Source organism: Scyliorhinus canicula, chromosome 10 (genome assembly GCF_902713615.1).
Source record: "Scyliorhinus canicula chromosome 10, sScyCan1.1, whole genome shotgun sequence".
Lineage (NCBI taxonomy): Eukaryota > Metazoa > Chordata > Chondrichthyes > Carcharhiniformes > Scyliorhinidae > Scyliorhinus > Scyliorhinus canicula.
Window position 1 is genome coordinate 22,285,914 of NC_052155.1, and position 23,045 is coordinate 22,308,958.

The 23,045-nt window shown below is 42.8% G+C and overlaps 1 protein-coding gene across 5 annotated transcripts in view; it reads right to left on the minus strand.

The window, feature by feature from the left end:
• Positions 1–7,241: 7,241 nt before the first annotated feature.
• Positions 7,242–23,045, minus strand: part of ralbp1 (ralA binding protein 1) — a 47,333-nt gene continuing 31,529 nt past the window's right edge. For 3 of the 5 annotated variants that reach the window (XM_038808688.1, XM_038808690.1, XM_038808689.1), the window contains exons 5-10: positions 19,853–20,014; positions 16,037–16,168; positions 14,531–14,641; positions 11,477–11,598; positions 9,708–9,834; positions 7,242–8,484 (exon numbers count right to left, since the gene is read on the minus strand). In XM_038808688.1, coding sequence (XP_038664616.1) covers positions 8,215–8,484; positions 9,708–9,834; positions 11,477–11,598; positions 14,531–14,641; positions 16,037–16,168; positions 19,853–20,014 — 924 coding nt within the window. In that variant the 3' untranslated portion in view covers positions 7,242–8,214. Of the gene's footprint in view, positions 8,485–9,707; positions 9,835–11,476; positions 11,599–13,384; positions 13,613–14,530; positions 14,642–16,036; positions 16,169–19,852; positions 20,015–23,045 lie in introns of those variants that run through there. The other 2 variants (XM_038808693.1, XM_038808691.1) reach the window with 2 other exon arrangements.

The window sequence follows — 23,045 nt, forward strand, 5'->3', positions numbered from 1 at the left end:
TAAGTGGAAGAGCCTTTGCAGATGATCACCAAGAGGCCACTGCAATTTCTTGGGAACATACTTGGGAATGAGAAACTACAATGTCTGGTATTGACTGGTAAAATGGAGGCAGCAGAGTGGGTTAGCCCTGCTGCCTCACGGCGCCGAGGTCCCAGGTTCGATCCTGGCTCTGGGTCACTGTCCATGTGGAGTTTGCACATTCTCCCCGTGTTTGCGTGGGTTTCACCCCCAAAACCCAAAGATGTGCAAGGTAGGTGGATTGGCCTCACTAAATTGCCCCTTAATTGGAAAAATGAATTGGGTACTCTAAATTTATATATATTTTTTAAAGTGAAAAGAAAAGGAGGCAGCAGAGCAAGAGGGATACACCTCTGCTGGCAGTGCATTTCATGCACCCACCGCTCTCTGTGTAAAGAACCTACCTCTGACATCTCCCCTATACCTTCCTCCAATTATGTCCCCCTCGTGACAGCCATTTCCACCCTGGGGAAAAGTCTCTGGCTATCCACTCTATCCATGCCTCTTCTGTAGTCAGCATTTTCCAAGGAGTACACCTTGAGCAGGGGAGTGGACATAAGGAGCACTGAGTAAACCCTCTGATTTCTGCTGACTTGAGGCAGTTCGTAGAGGACAATGTCCTGAGGGAAGGTAACATTGTTGATGGAGAGCTAATTGAGGGCTGAATTGGATATGGTGATCACAGTATAAGATAATTCTGTCTGATCTCAATAGGAGTTACTTGGGAGAGAGCAAGGGTTTAAAGGATACAAATTTCTGTCTTGCAAAGATCGAAACCTGACTCTGCTAGATGATAATGCATAAATACATCAATTTGCAAGATAATGCAAGACTTTAAAAACTTCAATTTGATGTGCAATAATTTTCTAAAATCTTGTATCAAAAAAATCCAATTACCATGAAAATGATGCTTAAAGTGACATAGTTGGAGGTTTATTTATAAATATTGCAGCAGTATTAAATGTTTGCCATTATTTTCGAGACTTTAAGTGATTAAATACGCTTCTGGCTTGTACTTGATTAACACAGCATCAGATGCTGTTTGGGCTGCCATGTGATTAAGTGATACTGAGAACCAGAGACTCATTATACACTTGCAAAAATTAGAGTTGGAAAAGCAGCTTGTGTTCCTACCCGAGGTACTGCTGTGGTTTAGATCTTTGGAAGATCCTGGTGCGGGATAGATTAAAAGACGCACTTTGTGCCCCCTCTTTTAAAACATGCCGTGAGGTTAATAAATCTAGTTTTAGGAAGGATAGACAGCGGTGCAATTAACCTGCCGTGGCTGGTGGAAGGATCTACAAACTAGGAGTGGGTCAACAAGAAGGGAGTTGTTGGAGAAGGAGAGTCTTTGAGGTGTGCCACACGTTAAGATGGCGGAGGGTAAAGGGCCTGTTCTGCTCGGCCAGTGATCAACAGAGCAGCTGGTGGACGTACTAAATGCTATGTTCAGTCAGCAGAGAAGGAAGGCCCTGGAGGACCCGGCCAATGCGGTGGAGCCGCTCAAAACAGGTATCGCGAGAATGGAACAGAGGCTGGAGTCCCAGGGCCGGGCAATCCAGAAAGTGGAGGAGGCGGTGAGGGAGCACGAGGAGCAGTTGGCCACGTGGGTGGCCGAGATGGGGGTGATGTGGGAAAACCAGAAGGAGGCTGGAGGAGGTTGGAGGAGGTGGAGGATCTGAAGACCTGTCGCAGAAGGCAAAATTTGAGGATCATGGGGATGCGCAAAGGAGTGGCCGGTTTACAAGAGATATAAAATAAATATAGGGGATCAAACAAGGCTGAGGAAAGGATGGGTAGGGCAGGTGTTTCATTGGGGACTGGACATGAAGACGAGGGGGGTGACGGTACTGGTAAATAAAAGGGTGGTGTTTGAGGTGGGAAACATTGTGGCTGATTGGGGATGGCGGGGGGGGGGGATTCATGATGGTGAGTGGGAAGTTGGAGGGGATACCGGTGGTCCTGGTAAACGATTATGCCCCAAATTGAGATGATGTGGATTTTATGAGGTGGGGGCTGGGGAAGATTCCTGAGCCAGACTCCCACTGGTTGATCATGGGGTGGATTTTAACATGGTCATTGAGCCAAGTTTGGACCAGTCAAGCCCAAGGTCAGGGAAGGTGTAGACGGTAGTGAGGGAGCTGACGGTGTTTATAGAGCCTATGGGGGTGCTGCACCCATGGAGGTTTGGGAAGCTGATGGCAAAGTAATTTTGGTATTTTTCCCATGTGCACAGTGTGTACTTCTGGATTGAGCTTTTTGTGGTGGATAAGGCGTTGCTGGCAGGGTGGTCGACTCTGACTATTCAGCGATTGTAGTTTCAGAACACGCGCCACACTGGGTTGATCTGCGAATGAACCGGGGCAGTATTTGGAGGCCACAGAGGCAGGGTTGTTGAGGGATAGGTAGAGGCTCCAGATGGAGTTCGGATTGGTGTCCACGGGGAGCGCAGTGGGACAGCTGAGGGCCAAGGGAGCAATTTATGAGTATGGGCGAGCAGGATGTTGGCCCATCAACTGAGGCAGCAGGAGGCAGCGAGGAGATGGGTAAAATTGTTTATTAATTAATTTACAGGATGTGGGCATCACCGGTTTGGCCGGCATTTATTGCCCATCCCTAGTTTCCCTTCAGGAGGTGGTGGTGAGTGGCCTTCTTGAATTGCTGCAGTCCTTGGGGTGTAGGTACACCCACTGTGTTGTTAGGGAGGGAGTTCCAGGATGTTGCCCCACTGACAGTGAAGGAACAGCGATATATTTCCAAGTCAGGGTGGTGAGTGACGTGGAGGGGAACCTCCAGGTGGTTGGGTTCCCAGGTACCTGCCCTTCTAGATGGTAATGGTCTTGGGTTTGGAAGGTGATGTCTGAGGAACCTTGGTGAGTTACTGCAGTGCATCTTGTAGATGGTACACACGGCTGCCACTGTTCGTCAGTGGTGGAGGGTTTGAATGTTTGTGGAAGGAGGAGCAATCAAGTGGGCTGCTTTGGCCTGGATGGTGTCAAGCTTCTTGAGTGTTGTTGGAGCTGCACTCATCCAGGCAAGTGGAGAGTATTCCATTACACTCCTGACTTGTGCCTTGCAGATGGTGGACAGGCTTTGGGGGGGTGTCAGGAGGTGAGTTACTCGCCGTAGGATTCCTAGTCTTTGACCTGCCCTGATAGCCACAGTATTAATGTGGCGAATCCAGTTCAGTTTCTGATCAATGGTAACCCCAGGACGTTGATTGTGGGGGATTCAATGATGGTAATGCCATTGAATATCAAGGGCCGGTGGTTAGATCCTTTCTTGTAGATGGTCATCACCTGGCACTTGTGTGGTGTGAATATAACTTGCCACTTGTCACCCCAAGCCTGGATATTGACCATGTCTTGCTGCATTTGGACATGGAATGCTTCATTATCTGAGGAGTTGTGAAGAGTGCTGAACATCGTGCAGTCATCAGCTTCTGACCTTATGATAGAAGGCAGGTCATTGAGTAAGCAGCTGAAAATGGTTGGGCCTAGGAAACTACCCTGCGGAACTCCTGCAGTGATGTCCTGGAGCTGAGATGCTTGACCTCCAACCACTGCAACCATCTATGACTCCAACCAGCGGAAAGTTTTCCCCCTGATTCCAATTGACTCCAGTTTTGGGCATGGACGAGGCTAAAGGGGTTCTGGCAGGGGTTTGGGGACGTAATGTCCAAGGTGTTGGGGGCAAAGGTGGCCCTGAGCCCAGAGGTAGCAATATTTGGAGTGTATAAAGACCCGGGGGTCCAGGGGGCGAGAGAGGCCAATGTCTTGGCCTTTGCCTCCGATAGCCCAGGGACAGATTTTGCTTGGATGGAGAGACCCAGAGCTGCCAAAAGCGGGCGCGTGGGTGAGTGTCCTGGTGGAATTGCTGAGGCTGGAGAAGGTCCAGTTTGTCCTAAGGGGCTCGGTTGATGGGTTCAGTCGGAGGTGGAAGCCATATATTGACTTCTTTGGGAAGGATTGATGAGTCAGCAAAGGGGAGGGATAAGGGGTTAAAATGGGGAAGGCAGGACGGGAGGAGGGGGCATGGCAGGGGGGGTCGATAAAGAGTGGGTGCTGATTATCATGTTGTATAATTTCACTCCTGCTTTTGTTTGTTTATGCAAAGGCCTGAATGAAATATTTTTAAAAAAAAGAGAATTCTGGAGGAGTGTAATGCAAATTCCCTATAAACATCTCAGTTCTGCGATCGCAGGTGGCCATGGAGATGAGAATTGAAAAGGAGAAAGAGCGAAGAGACAAATCCTTGGCGTGTTGAGTTACAGCCTGCCTGAACAGAGATAAGACACAGCTTGGAACTGTACCTGCAGCGTTGGAGAAGCAGAGAAAAACTGCCTGGAAAAGACCAAGCAGGATTCTTTTCAGGGTCCCGCATTGTGGACCTTCGTGCTGCCAGCGAGGGGTCGGAACATCACGTTCGGATCAGCATCCAGCACTGATCCCGATTTCTCCTATGCCCGATTCTCTGTCCCATCAGGGAATGAATTCCAGGCGTCCGGGACAGAGAATCCCGCCCATGATGTTCCAGAGGGGTCCAGGATGGAATCGCTCTGCCTCAAGCCAAGGAACAAAAAAAGGTGCAAAAACACTGATCAGTGAAGTATACCAACTACGGGAAGGGATGTCAGAAACAGATTTGCAAAGAAATTACAGAGAGGTGCAAGAATTATAGAGTAAAATTATAATGGGAGGCCTCAATTGTCAAAAGATGCACTGGAATAGGAATGGTGCAAAAGGAAGAGGGGCGAGAGTTCCTGCAATGTGTCTAAGATCATTCTCTGCAGCAGTATGTTTCCAGTCCAATGAGGACAGGCACTTTTGGATCTGGTTCTGGGGAATGAGTTGGCCCAAGTGGATCAAATAACCGTGCGAGGAGACAGTGACCATTGTATCTGGTTGGCAATCAGTAGCTAGTGGTGTCCCTCAGGGATCCGTGTTGGGCCCACAATTGTTCACAATTTACATAGATGATTTGGAGTTGGGGACCAAGGGCAATGTGTCCAAGTTTGCAGATGACACTAAGATGAGTGGTAAAGCGAAAAGTGCAGAGGATACTGGAAGTCTGCAGAGGGATTTGGATAGGTTAAGTGAATGGGCTAGGGTCTGGCAGATGGAATACAATGTTGACAAATGTGAGGTTATCCATTTTGGTAGGAATAACAGCAAACGGGATTATTATTTAAACGATAAAATATTAAAGCATGCTGCTGTTCAGAGAGACTTGGGTGTGCTAGTGCATGAGTCACAGAAGGTTGGTTTACAAGTGCAACAGGTGATTAAGGCGGCAAATGGAATTTTGTCCTTCATTGCTAGAGGGATGGAGTTTAAGACTAGGGAGGTTATGTTGCAATTGTATACGGTGTTAGTGCGGCCACACCTGGAGTATTGTGTTCAGTTTTGATCTCCTTACTTGAGAAAGGACGTACTGGCGCTGGAGGGTGTGCAGAGGAGATTCACTAGGTTAATCCCAGAGCTGAAGGGGTTGGATTATGAGGAGAGGTTGAGTAGACTGGGACTGTACTCATTGGAATTTAGAAGGTTGAGGGGGGATCTTATAGAAACATTTAAAATTATGAAGGGAATAGATAGGATAGATGCGGGCAGGTTGTTTCCACTGGCGGGTGACAGCAGAACTAGGGGACATAGCCTCAAAATAAGGGGAAGTTGATTTAGGACTGAGTTTAGGAGGAACTTCTTCACCCAAAGGGTTGTGAATCTATGGAATTCCTTGCCCAGTGAAGCAGTTGAGGCTCCTTCATTACATGTTTTTAAGGTAAAGATAGATAGTTTTTTGAAGAATAAAGGGATTAAGGGTTATGGTGTTCGGGCCGGAAAGTGGAGCTGAGTCCACAAAAGATCGGCCATGATCTAATTGAATGGCGGAGCAGGCTCGAGGGGCCAGATGGCCTACTCCTGCTCCTAGTTCTTATGTATCAGACGGTTTAGGCTGACCATGGAAATGGGCAAGGAACATCCAGAGCAGGGATAATTAATTGGGGGAAAGCCAACTTCGATGGGAGTCGAGGAGTTGGAATCAAACGTTGACAGAAAGGGCAGTGGCTGAACAATGGGCCACTTTCAAAGATAAAGTATTTGCAGGAAATATATTCCCTTGAAGGGGTAAGGTAGGATATATAAATCTAGAGCACCCTGGATGACGAGAGAGATAGAGGTGAAGATGAAAAGGAAGAGTGCATACAACAGCTAGCAGGTAGAAAGTATAATGGAGAATCAGACTGAATATAGAAGGACCAGAGGGGAAGTGACAAAAGTATTAAGAAAAAGAAGGGAGCATGTCAGCAGAGGTAGATTGTTTCTCCCATTCTTGCTTTCAGACATTTCTTTCCTAAAGACTTCCATTGCCTTTTTAAGGCTCTTTTTAAAGCCAATCCTTTTCGTTTTGTTGTCTGATTACAGCTTCAAGTGCCTTTTCTTGTTGAAATTGTCTTCTAGGCTAAAACCTGTTTGGCTTCTCCACATCTCTCTAGGTTGAACCAGTATAGACCAGAGAATGTGGCCACTGATAGATATCAATTGCAGCTTTCCTAAGACCTGAATTAGAGGGGAAAATCTGGCATGATTTCCACCGTCAGATGATATCCAAGGGTCCCCATAACAATTTAATTTGTTCATGTTGAGTGAGAACAGGAGTGAGCAGTGTGTGTAGTGTAGAAAGTCACCAAGCTTGTGACTTCCACCATTTAGAAGGACACGGGTAGCAGATGGACGGGGACACAATCAGCACTGAGTCACTTCACTCAGCATTCTAATGTTATTGTCATTGCTTTACCGGTTCGAAACCCTGGAACGTCCTACTACACAGCATTGTGAAAGTACCTCTACCACTAACAAGGACAGCCAGGAATAGCCAATAAACCTTTCATGTCAATGATACCCGTATCATAAAAATTTGCAATAACTTTTCAACAAACAATATAAATACACAAAAAAGAGAGAATGGGATGATTCATTGTGCTGTGAAAATCTGACCCGTGGGATACAGCTGGTTTAGCACAGGGCTAAAGAGCTGGCTTTGAAAACAGACCAAGGCAGGCCAGCAGCACGGTTCAATTCCCGTACCAGCCTCCCCGAACAGGCGCCGGAATGTGGCGACTCAGGGCTTTTCACAGTAACTTCATTTGAAGCCTACTTGAGACAATAAGCGATTTTCATTTCATTTCAGCTGACTTTAGACCAGTGCCCACAGAGAACAAATTCAGTAAAAAGGTATTTTATTCAGCAGGTAATTAATTGATTACACACAATCTACTTTTCGAACGCAGATTCCCAGAGTTCTAACAGCATGTAGACTATGACTTGTTATGTGATGATGTAAGGTTAACCCTGTCATGATATTTGCACCAGGCAGTCTCTTATCATTAGTGGCAATAATTTTCAAAGTAATGGCACTTGAATAATTGAACTGAGATTATTTGAATTAATTTTTTTTTTAAACTCCACAATTCAGAGCTGAAAGACGCTTCACAAAAGCCTCAAGCTGCTCTGGAATGTCCTCAACACATGTATATATGCACATATGGGCATTTTTGTTATTTTTATTTTAAATTATGGATCAGTGCAAACAACTGTACAAAAGCAGGAGTTATCAGAAGTCCAGGTCACAATCAGGTCGGTATTACTATGCAAATATCCTCCAACCATTTTAATGAATGATAAATACTAAGATAGAAAATAAAGACAGCTCACTGACAAGCACGTAACATTTATCAACTTTGCTCACTGGATGACAATTCTGTTAAATCACTCATCTGTACTTATTATCGTTTACTTCAAGGCCTCGATCCTGAACATTCCTTGCACTGACTGATCCTCAGCTAGAAATATAGATTTCTTTTAATTGGGAAAATTCAATTTAAAATAAAGTACTTTCCACATGCATAATTACAAAACAAAAAAAAGTGGCCTGGAGACTTTTCACAGTTCTTTCTGTAAGAAAACAAAAACCCCCATCTCCATTAAAAGAAAATTCAAGATTTGCCCTCTATGTGCTCACCAACACCATTTCATCTCATGGCTTTTAGATTTATACTTGGGATACTGTAACTTTCATTCACCAAAAGTGAACTGTAGAAAAGGATATATAACAATGGTTACAGTTCACTGCTCGTACAGCTTTCTGGTCAGAGTTTTAAGTGCAGCTGCAATGAGATAAATTGTGCAGAGCTCTTCAAATCGAGGTCTCCTTACGATCTTTGCTTGGAGAGGGTTTCAAAGTTTCCTTCACAGATTTGGGCTGCTCCTGCGCAACTCGTGTGTCGCTCACAACGTCCCTGTGTGGCTGAGCACTAGTGGCATTCTCTCCAGGTTCCTCCTCATCTTCCTGAGTCTCTTCCTCTTGTTTCAGTCTTTGCAGTTGTAACAGTCGAAGCTGCACTCGCAGCTCAATGATTGCCTCTCGTTCATCATGGATTGCTTGATTCAAGTGGTTGTTCTTCACCTGACACAAGAAAAAAGTGAACTTTAAACTGCCTTAGCCACAATCGGGGGAATTCATTAATGAAATTAAACTTCAGAGTTTTCTTGTTGAGCAAATAAAAATTGTAAAAATAAAACCAATTGCAAAAAAAAATGGCTGTGCTTATTTGTGCCGTGACACAAGGGGAGCACTTCCTGCAGTTGCAATCTCAGGGTCGGTAGTATAGTGCCAGCTACAAGCATTAAAACAAACAAGTTGGCTTGACGCAGACCAACAATAAGTTCAAGTTACCCATTTTAGGCTTGTCCAGTCCATAACCAGTTGAAAGTTATTGTACCTAGTCCACCTATCATTTATAAATTGCTCCTTCTGCAAAACATGCTTCTAGATGATTCATTAACGACGAAGATACATAATCAGGAGTTGTCAGCAAAAGATATCCTCATCTTCCAATGTGGAAAATTAATAGTAATATTAGGGGCAACTTTTGGTAAAATATCAATTAAAATGTATTTTGACAAACCTCACACAACGTGGGACTTGAAATAATGACCCTGGGATTAAGAGCCCTATTACGCATCAAATGAGCTACCTGGGCCACGTGGAAGCTCCTACACAAAGCCTTAACAGGCTGGATTTAATTTAAGGGGACAGCACTCACATAAAATCTCATTGAGATTGAGGTCCCATCACAGATTGGGAACTGGGATGAATTGTTGCCAGCAAATTATCTTTATCTATGTGCTACAATGAGATTGATGCCAATCAAAACTCCTGCCGTCCACCAGAAAAGCATCAGGAACAGTTGTTCATGCACTGGCAGTCAGAGTGGGCATGGTGTGCATGCCAACTGCTCCTGGCGGCTTTCCGGTTGTTGACAGGTTAGCACTGCTACATCACGGCGCTGAGGACCCGAGTTCAATCCCGGCCCTGGGTCACTGGCTGTGTGGAGTTTGCACATTCTCCCCGTGCCTGCGTGGGTTTCACCCCCACAATCCAAAGATGTGGAGGTTAGGTGGATTGGCCACGCTAAATTGCCCCAAAATTGGAAAAAAACTAATTGGGTACTCTAAATTTCTTTTTAAATAAATATTTGGAACACTAATGGTCAAGTCAGTCATGAATATTTGGAATGTGTTGTCTAATTGCAAGAATTTACTACAGTACCATCCATTCACTGGGCTGTCCAGAAGAATTCAGTGGCTCCTGTTGGAGCAATTACCAATCTAATGATATAAATTTACCTCCAACTCTTCATTTTGACGCTGAAGATCTTCCAGGATGAGCTGCAGCTCTTCCTCATCCTCACTCTCGCTCTCACTCTCAGAGGAATATTCCTCAGTTTCACTCCGCCCATGCTGTTGCTGTCGACTAAGCAGCACATGGAAGTGAGTCACATTTGTAGTCATTTTACTTTTACACATGGTATTTTAAATGGGTTTAATTTTCCTGCTTCCCTGTCCCAGTCTTGGATAACTATGCTGCCGACTGTAAAGTCAGGTATCTGGCCCACCTCCTTTCTGCTTTGGCACCCTCGGCCACCCGCCAAGCGAAACGCCTGAAAGAGGTGGAGTGCTGCCTGCTGCAGTAAATATCAAATGAATTGCTTAAAAGTGAATTGGACTAATTCCCTCATTTAACAGGGATGAAAGTTTGAGACGGGAAAGGATTTTCAGCTGGGAATGTCAAACAAGCGCAGGGTGGACTTATTGGTTGCTTCTCAGCCTTGTAATCTTAAAATCCCATCTTTCCTTGAATCACAATGACTTGATGCAACGTTAGTTGCAATAATGAATACAAGATAACTATATTTCATTAAAGTGCTAAAAGCAATAGAAATGTAGAATGTTTACAGTAGAAGAATACCATTTCACACTCTCATTTTAGTGTTTTCTCTCCACTAATTCCATTTAATTGCTTTCCATTTATACTCTAATTATCAGGTATCCTTTTTGCTCATTTTGTGCATTCACCCTCTCCTTTTGGCTGATCATTGCTGATTGCCTTCAGCCGACTACGCTCCACACTCTAAGTTCCCTCCTCTTCCAGCTCTCAATCTCTTTCTCCTCCTTCAAGACCCTCTTTAAAACCCACTGACTGAGCTTTGGTTAACCTCCTAACAGAGGTGATGCTGCCTGTGGCTCAAAGCCTTTCTGTAAAAGTTAAAGAGAAAGGAACTTGCATGTATACAGCAATGGCCCAAGGATTTTTCAGACAGTGAATTATTTTTGAAGTGTAGTCATTGTAATGTAGGGAATACAGAAGCCTATTTACAGTTAATAAGGTCCCACAAACAGCAACCTGATAATAACAAGATAATCTAATGTAGTGATGTTAGCCACGGGTAAATATTGGTCAGGACATCCTAGAGAAGACAGTGAAACACTTTTTTCAAATGAAAGGCAGTATATAAATGCACCCATCACTCCTATTTTGAAATAAAGTGATATATCCTCCAATGAAGTGAAAAAAATCCTCAGTAATCCCTCTATTATTCCCTCTATGCTCAACCTCAATATTCTGGGGTACACCCAGCCCTGGATATCAATTTTAATCACTTCTAGCCCCCAACAACTTTTATGCAAATTGGTTCCTCAAAACTACTTCGTATTAAGATCATTCTTTTTTCCACTGTCAAGTCTCCCAGGAACTGCGATTTTCTTATATAAAATGCTCATTTTTTGAGTGGCCTCACCTTTTTAATTATTCTTTGATCCTTAAAACTGTTGGGAGAGTTTTTAAGTAAATGTTTTAGCTGCTCTATAATGCCATCCACGTTTCCTGAAATTAATGTGCAGTTTCAGCAGCGACTGCACTATAAAAGTAGTCCATAATTGGGAAAAACCGATCACTTCATAAACATAACCAAGACCTGCTTAAATCCGGATAATTCATGCTCAACAGATAATGTGGGGATTTTAAGCACAAAAGCTTATTCACCAATAATCCTCCTCATCCATACAAAATTTTCTCAAGTTCTGCTATCTGTACAAACATTTATACCTTCACTCACCTCTGAATTTCTGCAATCTCAGCTCGAAGGCGTTCAATCTCCTCTTTTTCAGATGCAATCTGTCGCCGTAAAAACTGCTCCATGGCCACCAGTTCCTCCTGCTCGGTCAGGATTTCATTCTCCTTTAAAACAACCTCTCTATGTAAGAACTAAAGCAACTCGAGCAACGTCAAAACAGTGACAGTGAAGAACGGAATTCAACTCGGCTAAGTGCCGTGAATATAATGTATCACATAATACTGGAGAATGGCATATCCTGAATGATTAAATGATTAAATGACAAAACATAATACATAATAAACTGAAACCACATTTTTACTTCTTTATCTATTCTTCAAGGCAACTATGCATGGTAAAATATAATTCGATAGGCATCGTGGTTCTCCAGTACCTCATAAAAGTGCAAAAGTAAAATTCTGCAGATATTGGAAATCTGACATTTTTAAAAGAAACTTATAGCACCCAATTCACTTTTTCCAATTAAGGGGCAATTTAGCGTGCCAAATCCACCTAGCCTGCACATCTTTGGGTTGTGGGGGTGAGACCCACGCAAACACGGGGAGAACGCGTAAACTCCACACGGACAGTGACCCAGAGCCAGGATCGAACCTGGGACCTCGGCGCCGTGAGGCAACAGTGCTAACCACTGTATCGCCCTGGAAATCTAACATAACAAAATGCTGGCAGGGTAGCATGGTGGTGCAGTGGTTAGCACTGCTGCCTCACGGCACCGAGAAACCGGGTTCGGCACTGGGTCACTGTCCCTGTAGAGTTTGCATGTTCTCCCCATGTCTGCGTGGGTCTCACCCCCACAACCCAAAACAATGTGCAGGGTAGGTGAATTGGCCACAGTAAATTGCCCCTTAATTGGAAAACAAAATTAATTGGTTCTCTAAATTTATATTAAAAAAATAACAAAATGCTGGAAACACTCAGATCTGATAACTCTTTTTTCTCTTCACAGATGTTAACATTTCAGGTTTTAACGACTAAGGCTTGCTGTTCATCCATATGCTCCTGTGTCTTTCCATCAAGCCTGTACTCCCAACTGTATTATTTCACAGTTACCTACATTAAATTGCATCCATCACGCTTATAAAATATCTTCTAAATAACTTTTAAAAATCCAAGTATTTCTAACACCCTCCTGATATAATCTCAAATTAAGGATTCTAAGAGATGTTAAACTGGCTGATTCTAATTAGCCTACCCTGTCCTCTCTAACTTCATTCAACATTCTTGGGTGCATGCAATGGGGGACCAGTGACACATCCAGCCAGAGCTCTTCCTTTTCTATAGTATCTCTTAACAACCTTTGCAGATCTTTTTCTAGCACACCAGAGTTCTTACACAATTTTGATTTATCTGTCATATCGGCATTCTCCATAATTAGATTGCAGATCGATAGGCATTTTGACCTTATTTCTACTCTTCTTAGAAAACATAGAAAATAGGAGGGGGCCATTCTCTCCTTTGAGCCACCTTTTAGCTGATAAAATCTCTTTCTTTACACTATATGCTCGCCTTTTTCCTTCGCTTTGGCATTTCCCGACTTCTTTCTCATCCTGAATTATTTTTTTTTATTTTTATTTTTTTATTTAGATTACCCAATTATTTTTTCTATTAAGGGGCAATTTAGCGTGGCCAATCCACCTACTCTGCACATTTTTGGGTTGTGGGGGCGAAACCCACGCAGACACGGGGAGAATGTGCAAACTCCACACGGACAGTGACCCAGAGCCGGGATTGAACCTGGGACCTCAGCGCCGTGAGGCGGTTGTGCTAACCACTAGGCCACTGTGCTGCCCCTCATCCTGAATTATTAATGTTTTTACCCCCCTCAAGATTTTCTTGAGTACTCTTCACCCTAGTACGTGCTTCCTTGAAGATCATTTTATCTCTTCAGTTACCCATGAAACTCAATTACTTGATGCATCGTCTTTTCTCCCGAGGAAGATATTTATTTGATACTCTTCCCACCCCATATTTGAATATTGGCCACTGCAGATCCATCAACCAATTTTCTGCAATCTCAGCTCGAAGATGTCCAATCTCCTCTTTTTCAGATGCAATCCATTGCTGTAAAAACTGCTCCAATGCAACCAGTTTCTCCTGCTCGGTCAGGATTTCATTCTCTTTTAACAGTTGTACTTTTTGAATTGACATGGTCTCTTCACATGTTTTTCTAAAATGCATCTGTATACATTACATGTCATTTGCAATGTGTTTGCCCATTTCACCAGCCCACGCCCTCCCAAAATCTGTTTCTGTTCTCCATACTATTTATTACATTTCCAAGTCTTGCATCATTGAAATTGTTTAAATTATGCCCCCTACACCCAAGTCCAGGCCATCAACATATATTCAAAGAACAGTGATCCTAACACTGAGCCCTGGAAAACACAACTACATACTTCCCTCCAGTCTGCTAACTCATCATTCACCAATACTCTCTCTTTTCTCTGTCTTTTAGCTATTTCTATACCCACACTATAATCACTTCTTTAATCCCATGGGCTTCAATTCTGCCGAAAATTCTTGTGTGGGGCATTTTATCAACTACCTTTTGAAAGTTCAAATACACAACAGTCTCACTACCTTCATTAGCCCCCTGTTATTTAGCTGAAGAGCTCAAATCAAGTTTGTCAGACACAATACACCTTAAACAAATCTCTGTTGGCTATCCTTCATTAACCCATGCTTGTCAAAGTGATAATTTTGAAAAAGATTTTTAATTGAACACCCTGCATTCCGTTATCCAGGTTACAATATATAAACGGCATTTTTTCTGTTCTTTGGGGGTGTTAGCATGCTGGTGGAATGGTACCTTTTGAGAATATATATTTCGAGTGGACCAGAACTGTAACAAAGATTCAATTTCTTTATTCTGCATGAGTCACTTTTAAAAGAAGGAATTTAATTTAATTTTTTAGCAAATTGAAAGCTACTTGAAAATTATTTAAAACTCTGGAGTACACACACAAAATCTACGTGGAACTAAAAATTAATTGAGCACTGAATAAAGCTGAAACATTATTCTGCTATTGAGCATACCTGAGCAAGTAGAATATTGATAACTTCTTCTTCATTTTCATTCATTTCTTCTTTAGAAACATCCTCCTTGGAAAGGCTAGCAATTTCCTGGGCAATCTTTGTTTCACATTCCTGAAATTGCATATAAACAAACTGATAAAGTTAATGCACTGGCTATAGTTTCTGGTAGACAACAAACACTCCTGCCTCCTTGATTCCAGTCGGGTATTCTCCAACTACAATTATACAATCTTCTCAGGCAAAAGAGAGATCATTGCTTATTCAGTCAAAACGGAACACAATCTCGAGGAAAGCAACAGTCTTTGCATTCAAATTGCAAGTCAGTCACAAGCACCAAAGTCCAACAGGTCAACACATTTTGTGTGCACTGCGCTAGAGTGGAACATTCTCATTCAACTTCCAGTCCCAGTCAGCATTCACCCTGCAGTCTGCCCAAATAACCATCCTCAGTTGGCAGGAGATTGGAGGCTGTGTGCAAACGACAAGGAGCAGCTTCAATTTAAACATTCCCCTTGGTTCATGCACATAATACGTTTGAAAGAATAATTCCTCAGGTTGCTACGTATCGGAATTATTCATCTACACTGGCATCCACCTGGGAGGTGAATGGATCAAGAACTATAATCATTAGCAAGGATATGGAAAATATGAAAAAATATTTTGACCAATTCCTGATCTTATAACAAGATTGAGTCCTTTATAGTGAACATAAATTTAAAACGCTATTAGAGAGCGCTTTAGGAATCCTCAGGATTTGCCCAAGCCCATGAGCCCTGGGAAAACTGGCCCACAAAAACCAAGCTATTCAGTTATTTGAAATGTTTCTTACTCACTCGAATGTCCTATTCAATCTATGCAGGCTTGGGTGTTTTTATTATTAGGGGATGATGAATCCCAAATCAAATTGTCAAAATGTGTTAATATCACAGCTTGATAGGAGTGCAAATTAATTGATTTAAAAATTCATGGCTCACAAAATCAAAGCCAAGAAACTTTCATTGATGTTTTATTGCAACACGTTCTGAGAAGGTCTTTTACTCGCAATATATGAATGCTTCTCTTAATGTTTTATTACCGGACACAGTATAGAAGCAAGAGCTTTCTTGTTTCTTTGATGGCAAGGCCAGTATATGTTACCCATTCCTAATTGCCCTTGAACTGAGTGGCTTGCTAGGTCATTGAAGAGGGCAGTTAAGAGTCAACCACGTCGCTGTGGATCTGGAGTCACATGGAGGCCAGATCAGGTAAGGACGACAGATTTCCTTCCCGAAAGGGCATTGGTGAACCAGATGGCTTTTTAGGACAATCAATGATAGTTTCTTGCTCACCATTACTGAAAGCAGCTTTCAATTCCAGATTATTATTTTTTACTGAATTCAAATTCCACCAGCTGCTGTTGTGGGATTTGAACCCAGGTCTCCCAAGCACTAGCCTGAGCCTCTTAGAATAGTAGACCAGTGACATTACCACTATGTCACTGTCTTCCCCCAGTCCTCTAAAACTCACCTGCCTTTTTGCTTCACGCAGTTTACGCTTTAGGGCTGTTAAAATTCGCTGCACCTCCCACAATCTTTCTTCTTTGGATAAGTCCTTTATGCCAGCTTGCAGGTCTCTGTGCAAACAATTCAACAGGAATTCCTGGAGACAGAGTGAAAACCCAAGAGAGCATTGTACCGATCACATGAATCCAGAGTTTAAAAGATTCACACAGTAAAAAAAAACAAATGACCAGTGTGCTTTAATGCTAATTTTCCTTTAATTCCTCCACGACCACACATTCTCCAATCAAAGAGAAACAAAATATTCATGTTCCTGAACCTCTATTTATGTCACTTAGAGCTGACCACTAAGAGATTGATTGATTGATAGATATTTATTGTCACATGTACCAAAGTACTGAAAAGTATTTTTCTGTGGCCAAGGGAATGTAAACAGTACGTACATAGTAGACAAAAGAATAATCGACAGAGTACATTGACAAATGGTACATCAACAAATAGTGATTGGTTACAGATGCGGAAACTATAACTAACAAAAGGAATAACTGTATTGACCTCTCCTTGGCTTTTAGGAACATTGTTTCCGATGGTGGGGGAGTCTAGAACCAGGGGTCATAGTTGGAGGATGAGGGGTAAACCTGTTAGGACCGAGGCCAGGAGAAATTTCTTCACCCAGAGAGTGGCGAATCTGTGAAATTCACAACCTCAAAAAGTAGTTGAGGCCAAAACGTGTAATTTCAAGAAGGAATTAGGTATAGTTCTTGGGTCTCAAGGGATGTGGGGGGGGAGGAGGGGGGGGGGGGGGGGGGGGGGGGGGCAGGATCAGGGTATTGAACTTGATGATCAGCCATGATCATAATGAATGGTGGAGCAGGCTCGAAGGGCCAAATGGCCACCTCCTGCTTCTATTTTCTATGTGTCTATGTTTCCTTGGCTTTTGGGAAGTCAAAAGGATATTAAAAAATAGCCTTAACTACTCAAACCTACTAAAACTGCAAATTTAGGTCTGTTGATTTATAATGGAAAACCTATATCTAATATGATGCCGAGCATTAGTATACCAGCAGGGCACACCACTAGAAAATCCTGTCTGCTCAAGTTTGTGATTAAATCTGTTAATTTTTCACGGCAGTCTTTTTTCATCCTTCCCTCAGTTACTAGTCTTTGTGGTGATGATGGATATTCCTCGCTCTGTGCCTACATTCCTCTTAAACTGAACACTAGAAAGTTAATCAAAACTGTCATTTGACTCGCAGTCCCATTTTTCCCCTCATTCCAGAGGGAACATGAGCTTTAATATTGGTATAATGCACCTTAGTTGTGGACCATATAGGTATGTTCTGCCTCAATCTGCAGAGATAGCAAGGAAGACAAATAAATGGAAATAAAATAGGAAACATAATGAGAATGAACAACAAAAATGGAAACAAAGTTATCAAACACATATCGTAATGACCACCATTGCACTTGGCGCAACTCTAGTGAAAATCCTGGCTACAGCCATTTACTGGCACCATCACTAGTATAGATCGAATTGTCACAGTCAGAAAATCATAAGTAAATCTGCTTACTGGTGTGAAAACTGATTATGTAATTTACCATTTTAGTATTCATAACAGTGCTTCGTACTGCATATCAAAATAAATGGTATTTTTTCAATGTATAAAATACTTACGGTTACATTGTAGAATTCACATCTACATTGTTCAACTATTTGTTCTTTGTATTTACACATTGTACGGGTACTTGCTGTTTATTCCCTTATTTTGCTGTTATTATTTTGATCCATGGATGATTATTGGACATGATATTTTGGCAAGCAGCCTGCATCTTTAAGGCAAGCGGAAGAATCCACAAGTTACAGGGGAGATCATTCTGCTATATAGTGCTGGTTTAAACTAGAGATGCAGACGTTTCGGCCCCAGTGAGAGAGATGGGGTTGGACTCTGATGAATGATTAGCTGGTGGCCAAATGAACTGGCTCAACAGGCTGTGCTCTGCCCAGTAACAGGTGGTGATTGGATCCTAGCTAAAATAACTGGATAAAGGAAAATTACTGCGGATGCTGGAATCTGAAACCAAAAAGAAAATGCTGGAAAATCTCAGCAGGTCTGGCAGCATCTGTAGGGAGGGAAAAGAGCGAACGTTTCGAGTTCAGATGACCCTTTTGTCAAAGCTGTGATTGGATCCTGTCCCAATGGGATGCTTTTCAGAATCCCACGGTTTCAATTTTGATTCTGACAGCAAGAAGGAGACAAGACTCTGATAACTCTCCAGAATGGTTGATGTGAACCTGCTGACTCTATCATGAAGCTGACTGTGGGTGCTGAAACTACACAGGTTTGAATACAAACCATGAACGGAGTACGGTTTGAAGTGGTCACCCTGGTGGAGGAGATTAAGCCCAAGTGGAAGGAGGAGTTGGGAGGGGAGGTGCAGACCGGGACATGGGAAGATGCCTTGCGGAGGGTGAACGCGTCCTTGTCGTGTGCGAGGTTGAACCTCATCCAGTTTAAGGTGGTGCATCGGGCTCACATGATGGTGGCGAGGATGAGCTGGTTCTTTGGAGGAGTGGAAGATAGGTGTGGGCAGTGTACAAGGGGCCCACAAATCACATCCACATGTTTGAGGTGAGTCCAAAGTTGAGGGGGGTCTCGCAGGGATTCTCGAATGTTATGTCTGCGATTCTGGGTGTGGGGGTGGCCCTGAGTCCAGAGTTGGTGATATTCAGTGTGTTGGAAGATTCGGGAGTCCAGGTGGGGAGAGAGGCTGATGTATTGTCCTTTGCCTCCCTGATAGCAATCGCTCCTGCTCTCATTTAAACTGGCTAAACCAGCACAGGTCTGCATAAAATCTAAGAACTTTAAGGTCTGCAAGGTCAATACAGTGTTATGAAAACAAAGATACTTTTATGGGATTTATATATTAGAAATAAGTATAGTTTTTAAGTGGATTTAATTTAATGCTTCCGTGCCTGAAAGGGAAAAGCTTATTGCTAAATTCATGCTGGATAAAGGAGTTTGCACGTGTGGAGATTGGTTAAGCTCCAACTGCGTTTCTACTGAGTTTACAGAGGCTGGGCGTGAAGAATAAATAATAATAGCACGGGCATTGCTTCGCACCAGGAGATCATTTTCCTTTATTCTTACTTTAACTGGAAGGCAGAGCAATTGGAGCCTGATCAAGCTCTCAACTTAAAGAAGTGGAACAGTTGGGAATGGTCAGGAAACTTCGCCTCAGACGAAAATGGAAAATGCTGAGGATGGAAGTGACATTGGGAGCCTAGGTGTTCCATTGTAACAAAGTGGGACATATTAGGATAGATTCTTGGCAACTCAATGGAAGACCAGTTTCAATAGGAGGAATGAATGGAAGCATCTGAATAGGAAATGGCTGGTAAAATCGCAGCAGTGGTGCAGGTGAAACATGCTCTTACAGAATCAACGAGAAAGAGGGATAGATCTCAAGATGGTTCAAAGAGTTATTTGAGTACTGCAAAAGGAAGTCAGGCTATTGGAAGTTCTGGATGTATTGTTTCAGAGGGAGAAGTTTTCCCTTAATAAACCATTTCTTCATAGATGCACTGTAAGAGCTTAAATTTCTTGCTTTAAAACATGCCAGGTTTTTTAACTAACATACCAAAATGGCATTTCAGTCGACAGTCCTTGAAACAAATAACAAAATCCAAGCACACAATACAGAAAGTTTAATTATGCATTTCTTCAGAGTAAAGCATCAAACAAAAGAGGAACGGTTGATGTATAACATTCACTCAACTTTACTGTTTCCTTCTATGCGATTTGCAAGATGCTTCTAAACATACCTGCCGCCGAATTTCTTCCTTAATGCTCTCTTGTGTCTCAGGCAAGGCTGGCATTGATGCCACATTAGACCAGCGAAGTGGTTTCACAACTGGCTTCAACTCGATTTCCCCAAACAGCTCTTTAACATGAGTGAAAAGTAGGTATAGCACACGATTGCTGATCTACAGAAGGAAAGGTGGAAATTAGTACATTGCTAAATGTGCCGATTTCTTCCCAGCCTAATTCTAGCACCCCCCAAAATACAGCCTCACACTTGGATATAGTTCCATAAGCACCAGTCATCCTCAATACCTAAGTGACCAATCTCTAGAGCTGTACTTAAAAGGGAAAATGCCCAAATTACCAGAGGGTAAAACAGCATCTTGTAAATGATGTTTTGATGTCACTTCAAGTGGGAAAATAAAGCAGTTGCACTTCACAGGTCTGTCTTCTGTAATAAGGGCCAACATAAATGTGTAATTCACGCAGAGTTCAAAACCATGGCAGCTCTTCAGAACAAACCACAGTTCTATCAAGGTGCTCCAAGGGTACATCGGACAATAACATCAGATCTGTCAGAAGAAACTAGGCTGCCCTCACAGGAATTAATCTCCATAGGTGTGCTGTGAGCAGTGGGAAGACTATATAATCTCTGAAAACAACACAGCACCTGTGCAAGCCATTGACTATTCAAAAATGCCAATGTGCAAAACAGAAAATGCTGGAAATACTCAGGAAGGCAGCATCTGTGAAGAGAAAAACAGAGTTAATATTTCAGGCCGGTAACTCATCAAAACTGTTCTGCTGAAAAGTCACATACCTGATATGTTAACTCTATTTCTCTCTACTGATGCTGCCAGACCGGCTGAGTATTTCCAATATTTTCTGCTTTTAATTGAGATTTCCAGCATTTACAATAGCTTGCTTTTGCATGTCAACATAGAATATTCTAACACCCAAGTGCATCGAGATTTTTATTATTTGGTCATGGGATGTGTATGTTGCTGGCAATGCCTGTATTTAATGCCATTCCCCAATTGTCCTCCAGAAGGTAGTAGTGATCAATATTCTTGAATTGCTCTTTTTTTCTATTTTAAATAAATTTTGAGTATCCAATTCTTTTTTTTCCAATTAGGGGGCAATTTAACATGGCCAATTCACCTAACCTGCATATGTTTTTGGGTTGTGGGGGTTGAGACCCACGCAGACTCAGGGAGAATGTACAAACTCCACACCAACAGCGACCCGGGGCCGGGATCGAACACGGGTCCTCAGTGCCATGAGGCAGCAGTGCTAACCACTGCACCACCGTGCTGCCCCAACATTCTTGAATTGTTGCAGGCCCAAGTATTGAACAGTGTAAACTCTGTCTGCAGTTGGCTTGCTGGTTTATCTGGACCCTGTAGATAGCCCTTTGAATAACAGGCATTTGTCCAGTCCAAAATTAGTGCCTGCAGCGTGGGGTGAAGAAGAAAAAAAGATTGTGCAGGCATTGTTAAAGTCTCCCACACAATTAAGACAGAACCTTTATGCCCTTGCCAAACTTATAATGTGCCTTATTTCAGGTACGATGAACTGTTATTAGTTCAACTTTGGCAGCAATACATTGCTAACAAATATAATCCACAAGTAGACATCCATTTCTTCTATCAAAACATTCCCAACTGGTTGCTCATGCTGCTATTTTTATCTATCAGTATGATTTGCTTCAGCCATGTCAAACCAATGCTTCAATTTTTCTAGACAGCAGTGCTGGTTATGGTTCAGATGGAGCCTTTGCATCTCCTCTCAACCCATCTTTGGTATTTTTACTTATCCCATTTCCACCCACCTTAGCCTTGCATCATCCAACTGTGTCTCTCTCCATAGATGCTGCCTGAGGGGAGTATTTCTGAAATTTTCTGTTTTTATTTATTTCCAGTATCCGAAAAATTATGCTTTTATGTGCAAGGGTTGCTTTGCATCACTTATTCCAGCATCAAGACAATCTATACTTCTATGATCCACTACCATAGACCCATTTCCCTTCCCACTTCATCTTGCACCACGTGTAAACAGCTCTAATTTCTCACTCTCTCAAGATGGAGGCAATCGGTGCAGCTGTCTCTATTACCAACCTTTCCCTGCTACTCCTGACCTCTCCACATCCCCATGAATTCTGACCCAGCCCCTACTCTACATAGAAGAGGGCAGCATTGTCCACTGTATCCTGTAGACAAGAGGAATAACAGTGGTCAGCCATGGGAATATAAATCACGACACTGCCATTTCAGCACTATAAAAGGCAGAATGGAAATTACGCCAACTCAAATTCCCTTTTCCTCTTAAGGTCATCAGACATTCTTTTGCTTAGAAGCTCTGTCCCATTGTGTTCAAAATTCACAATCCAAATCCCTCCAGTTTGACTTCTCCTGTGCACAGAACTGAACTGAGACTGTAACGGTGTCCATAACTGAGGACCATTATCACATCTTCCTCAAACTCCCTGCAACATTTCATATGATGGATGATGCCATCCTTCTTCAACCACTTTCCACCATTGTCTAACTCACTGGAACTGCCCAAGTGGTTTGATTCATCTATCCAACCACATCCTGGACAGTCATCTCTTGGAGTTCCTCAATGATTTTTGGTCCCTTTACCCGCATGCTGCCCCTGAACAATATTGTCCACCGGAAACAGGCCAGCTTCAATGTTTACGCTGGAAAGGTCTACCTCACAACTAAGACATGTCAAATAGTCTTCCTCATTGGTAAATAACTGCTGCTACCTACTTTCCCATCACCTTTGTCACTGTCACAGCTATCTTCAAATCACTATCACATCTTTGATAAATCACAGCTTACTCCAACTGAACATTGGAAACACAACCGCCATTTTCAGTCCTCCCAGGAATTCGACAGAAAGCCATGGCCCTCCCCTTACATTATCACCTCAGCAATTTGTCATCTCCAGGCTCATTTCCCCAATCTCCTTCTTTCTGCCCACCCCTCCTCCCCACAAACTCCGGTGATGCATCTGTCCGTATCCATTTGGGGCTGGTTTAGCACAGTGAGCTAAACAGCTAGCTTGTAATGCAAAACAATGCCAGCAGCGCAGGTTTAATTCCTGAACAGGCACCAGAATGTGGCGACTAGGGGCTTTTCAAAGTAACTTGACTGAAGCCTACATGTGACAATAAGCAATTATTATTATCCTGTCACATACTATTTG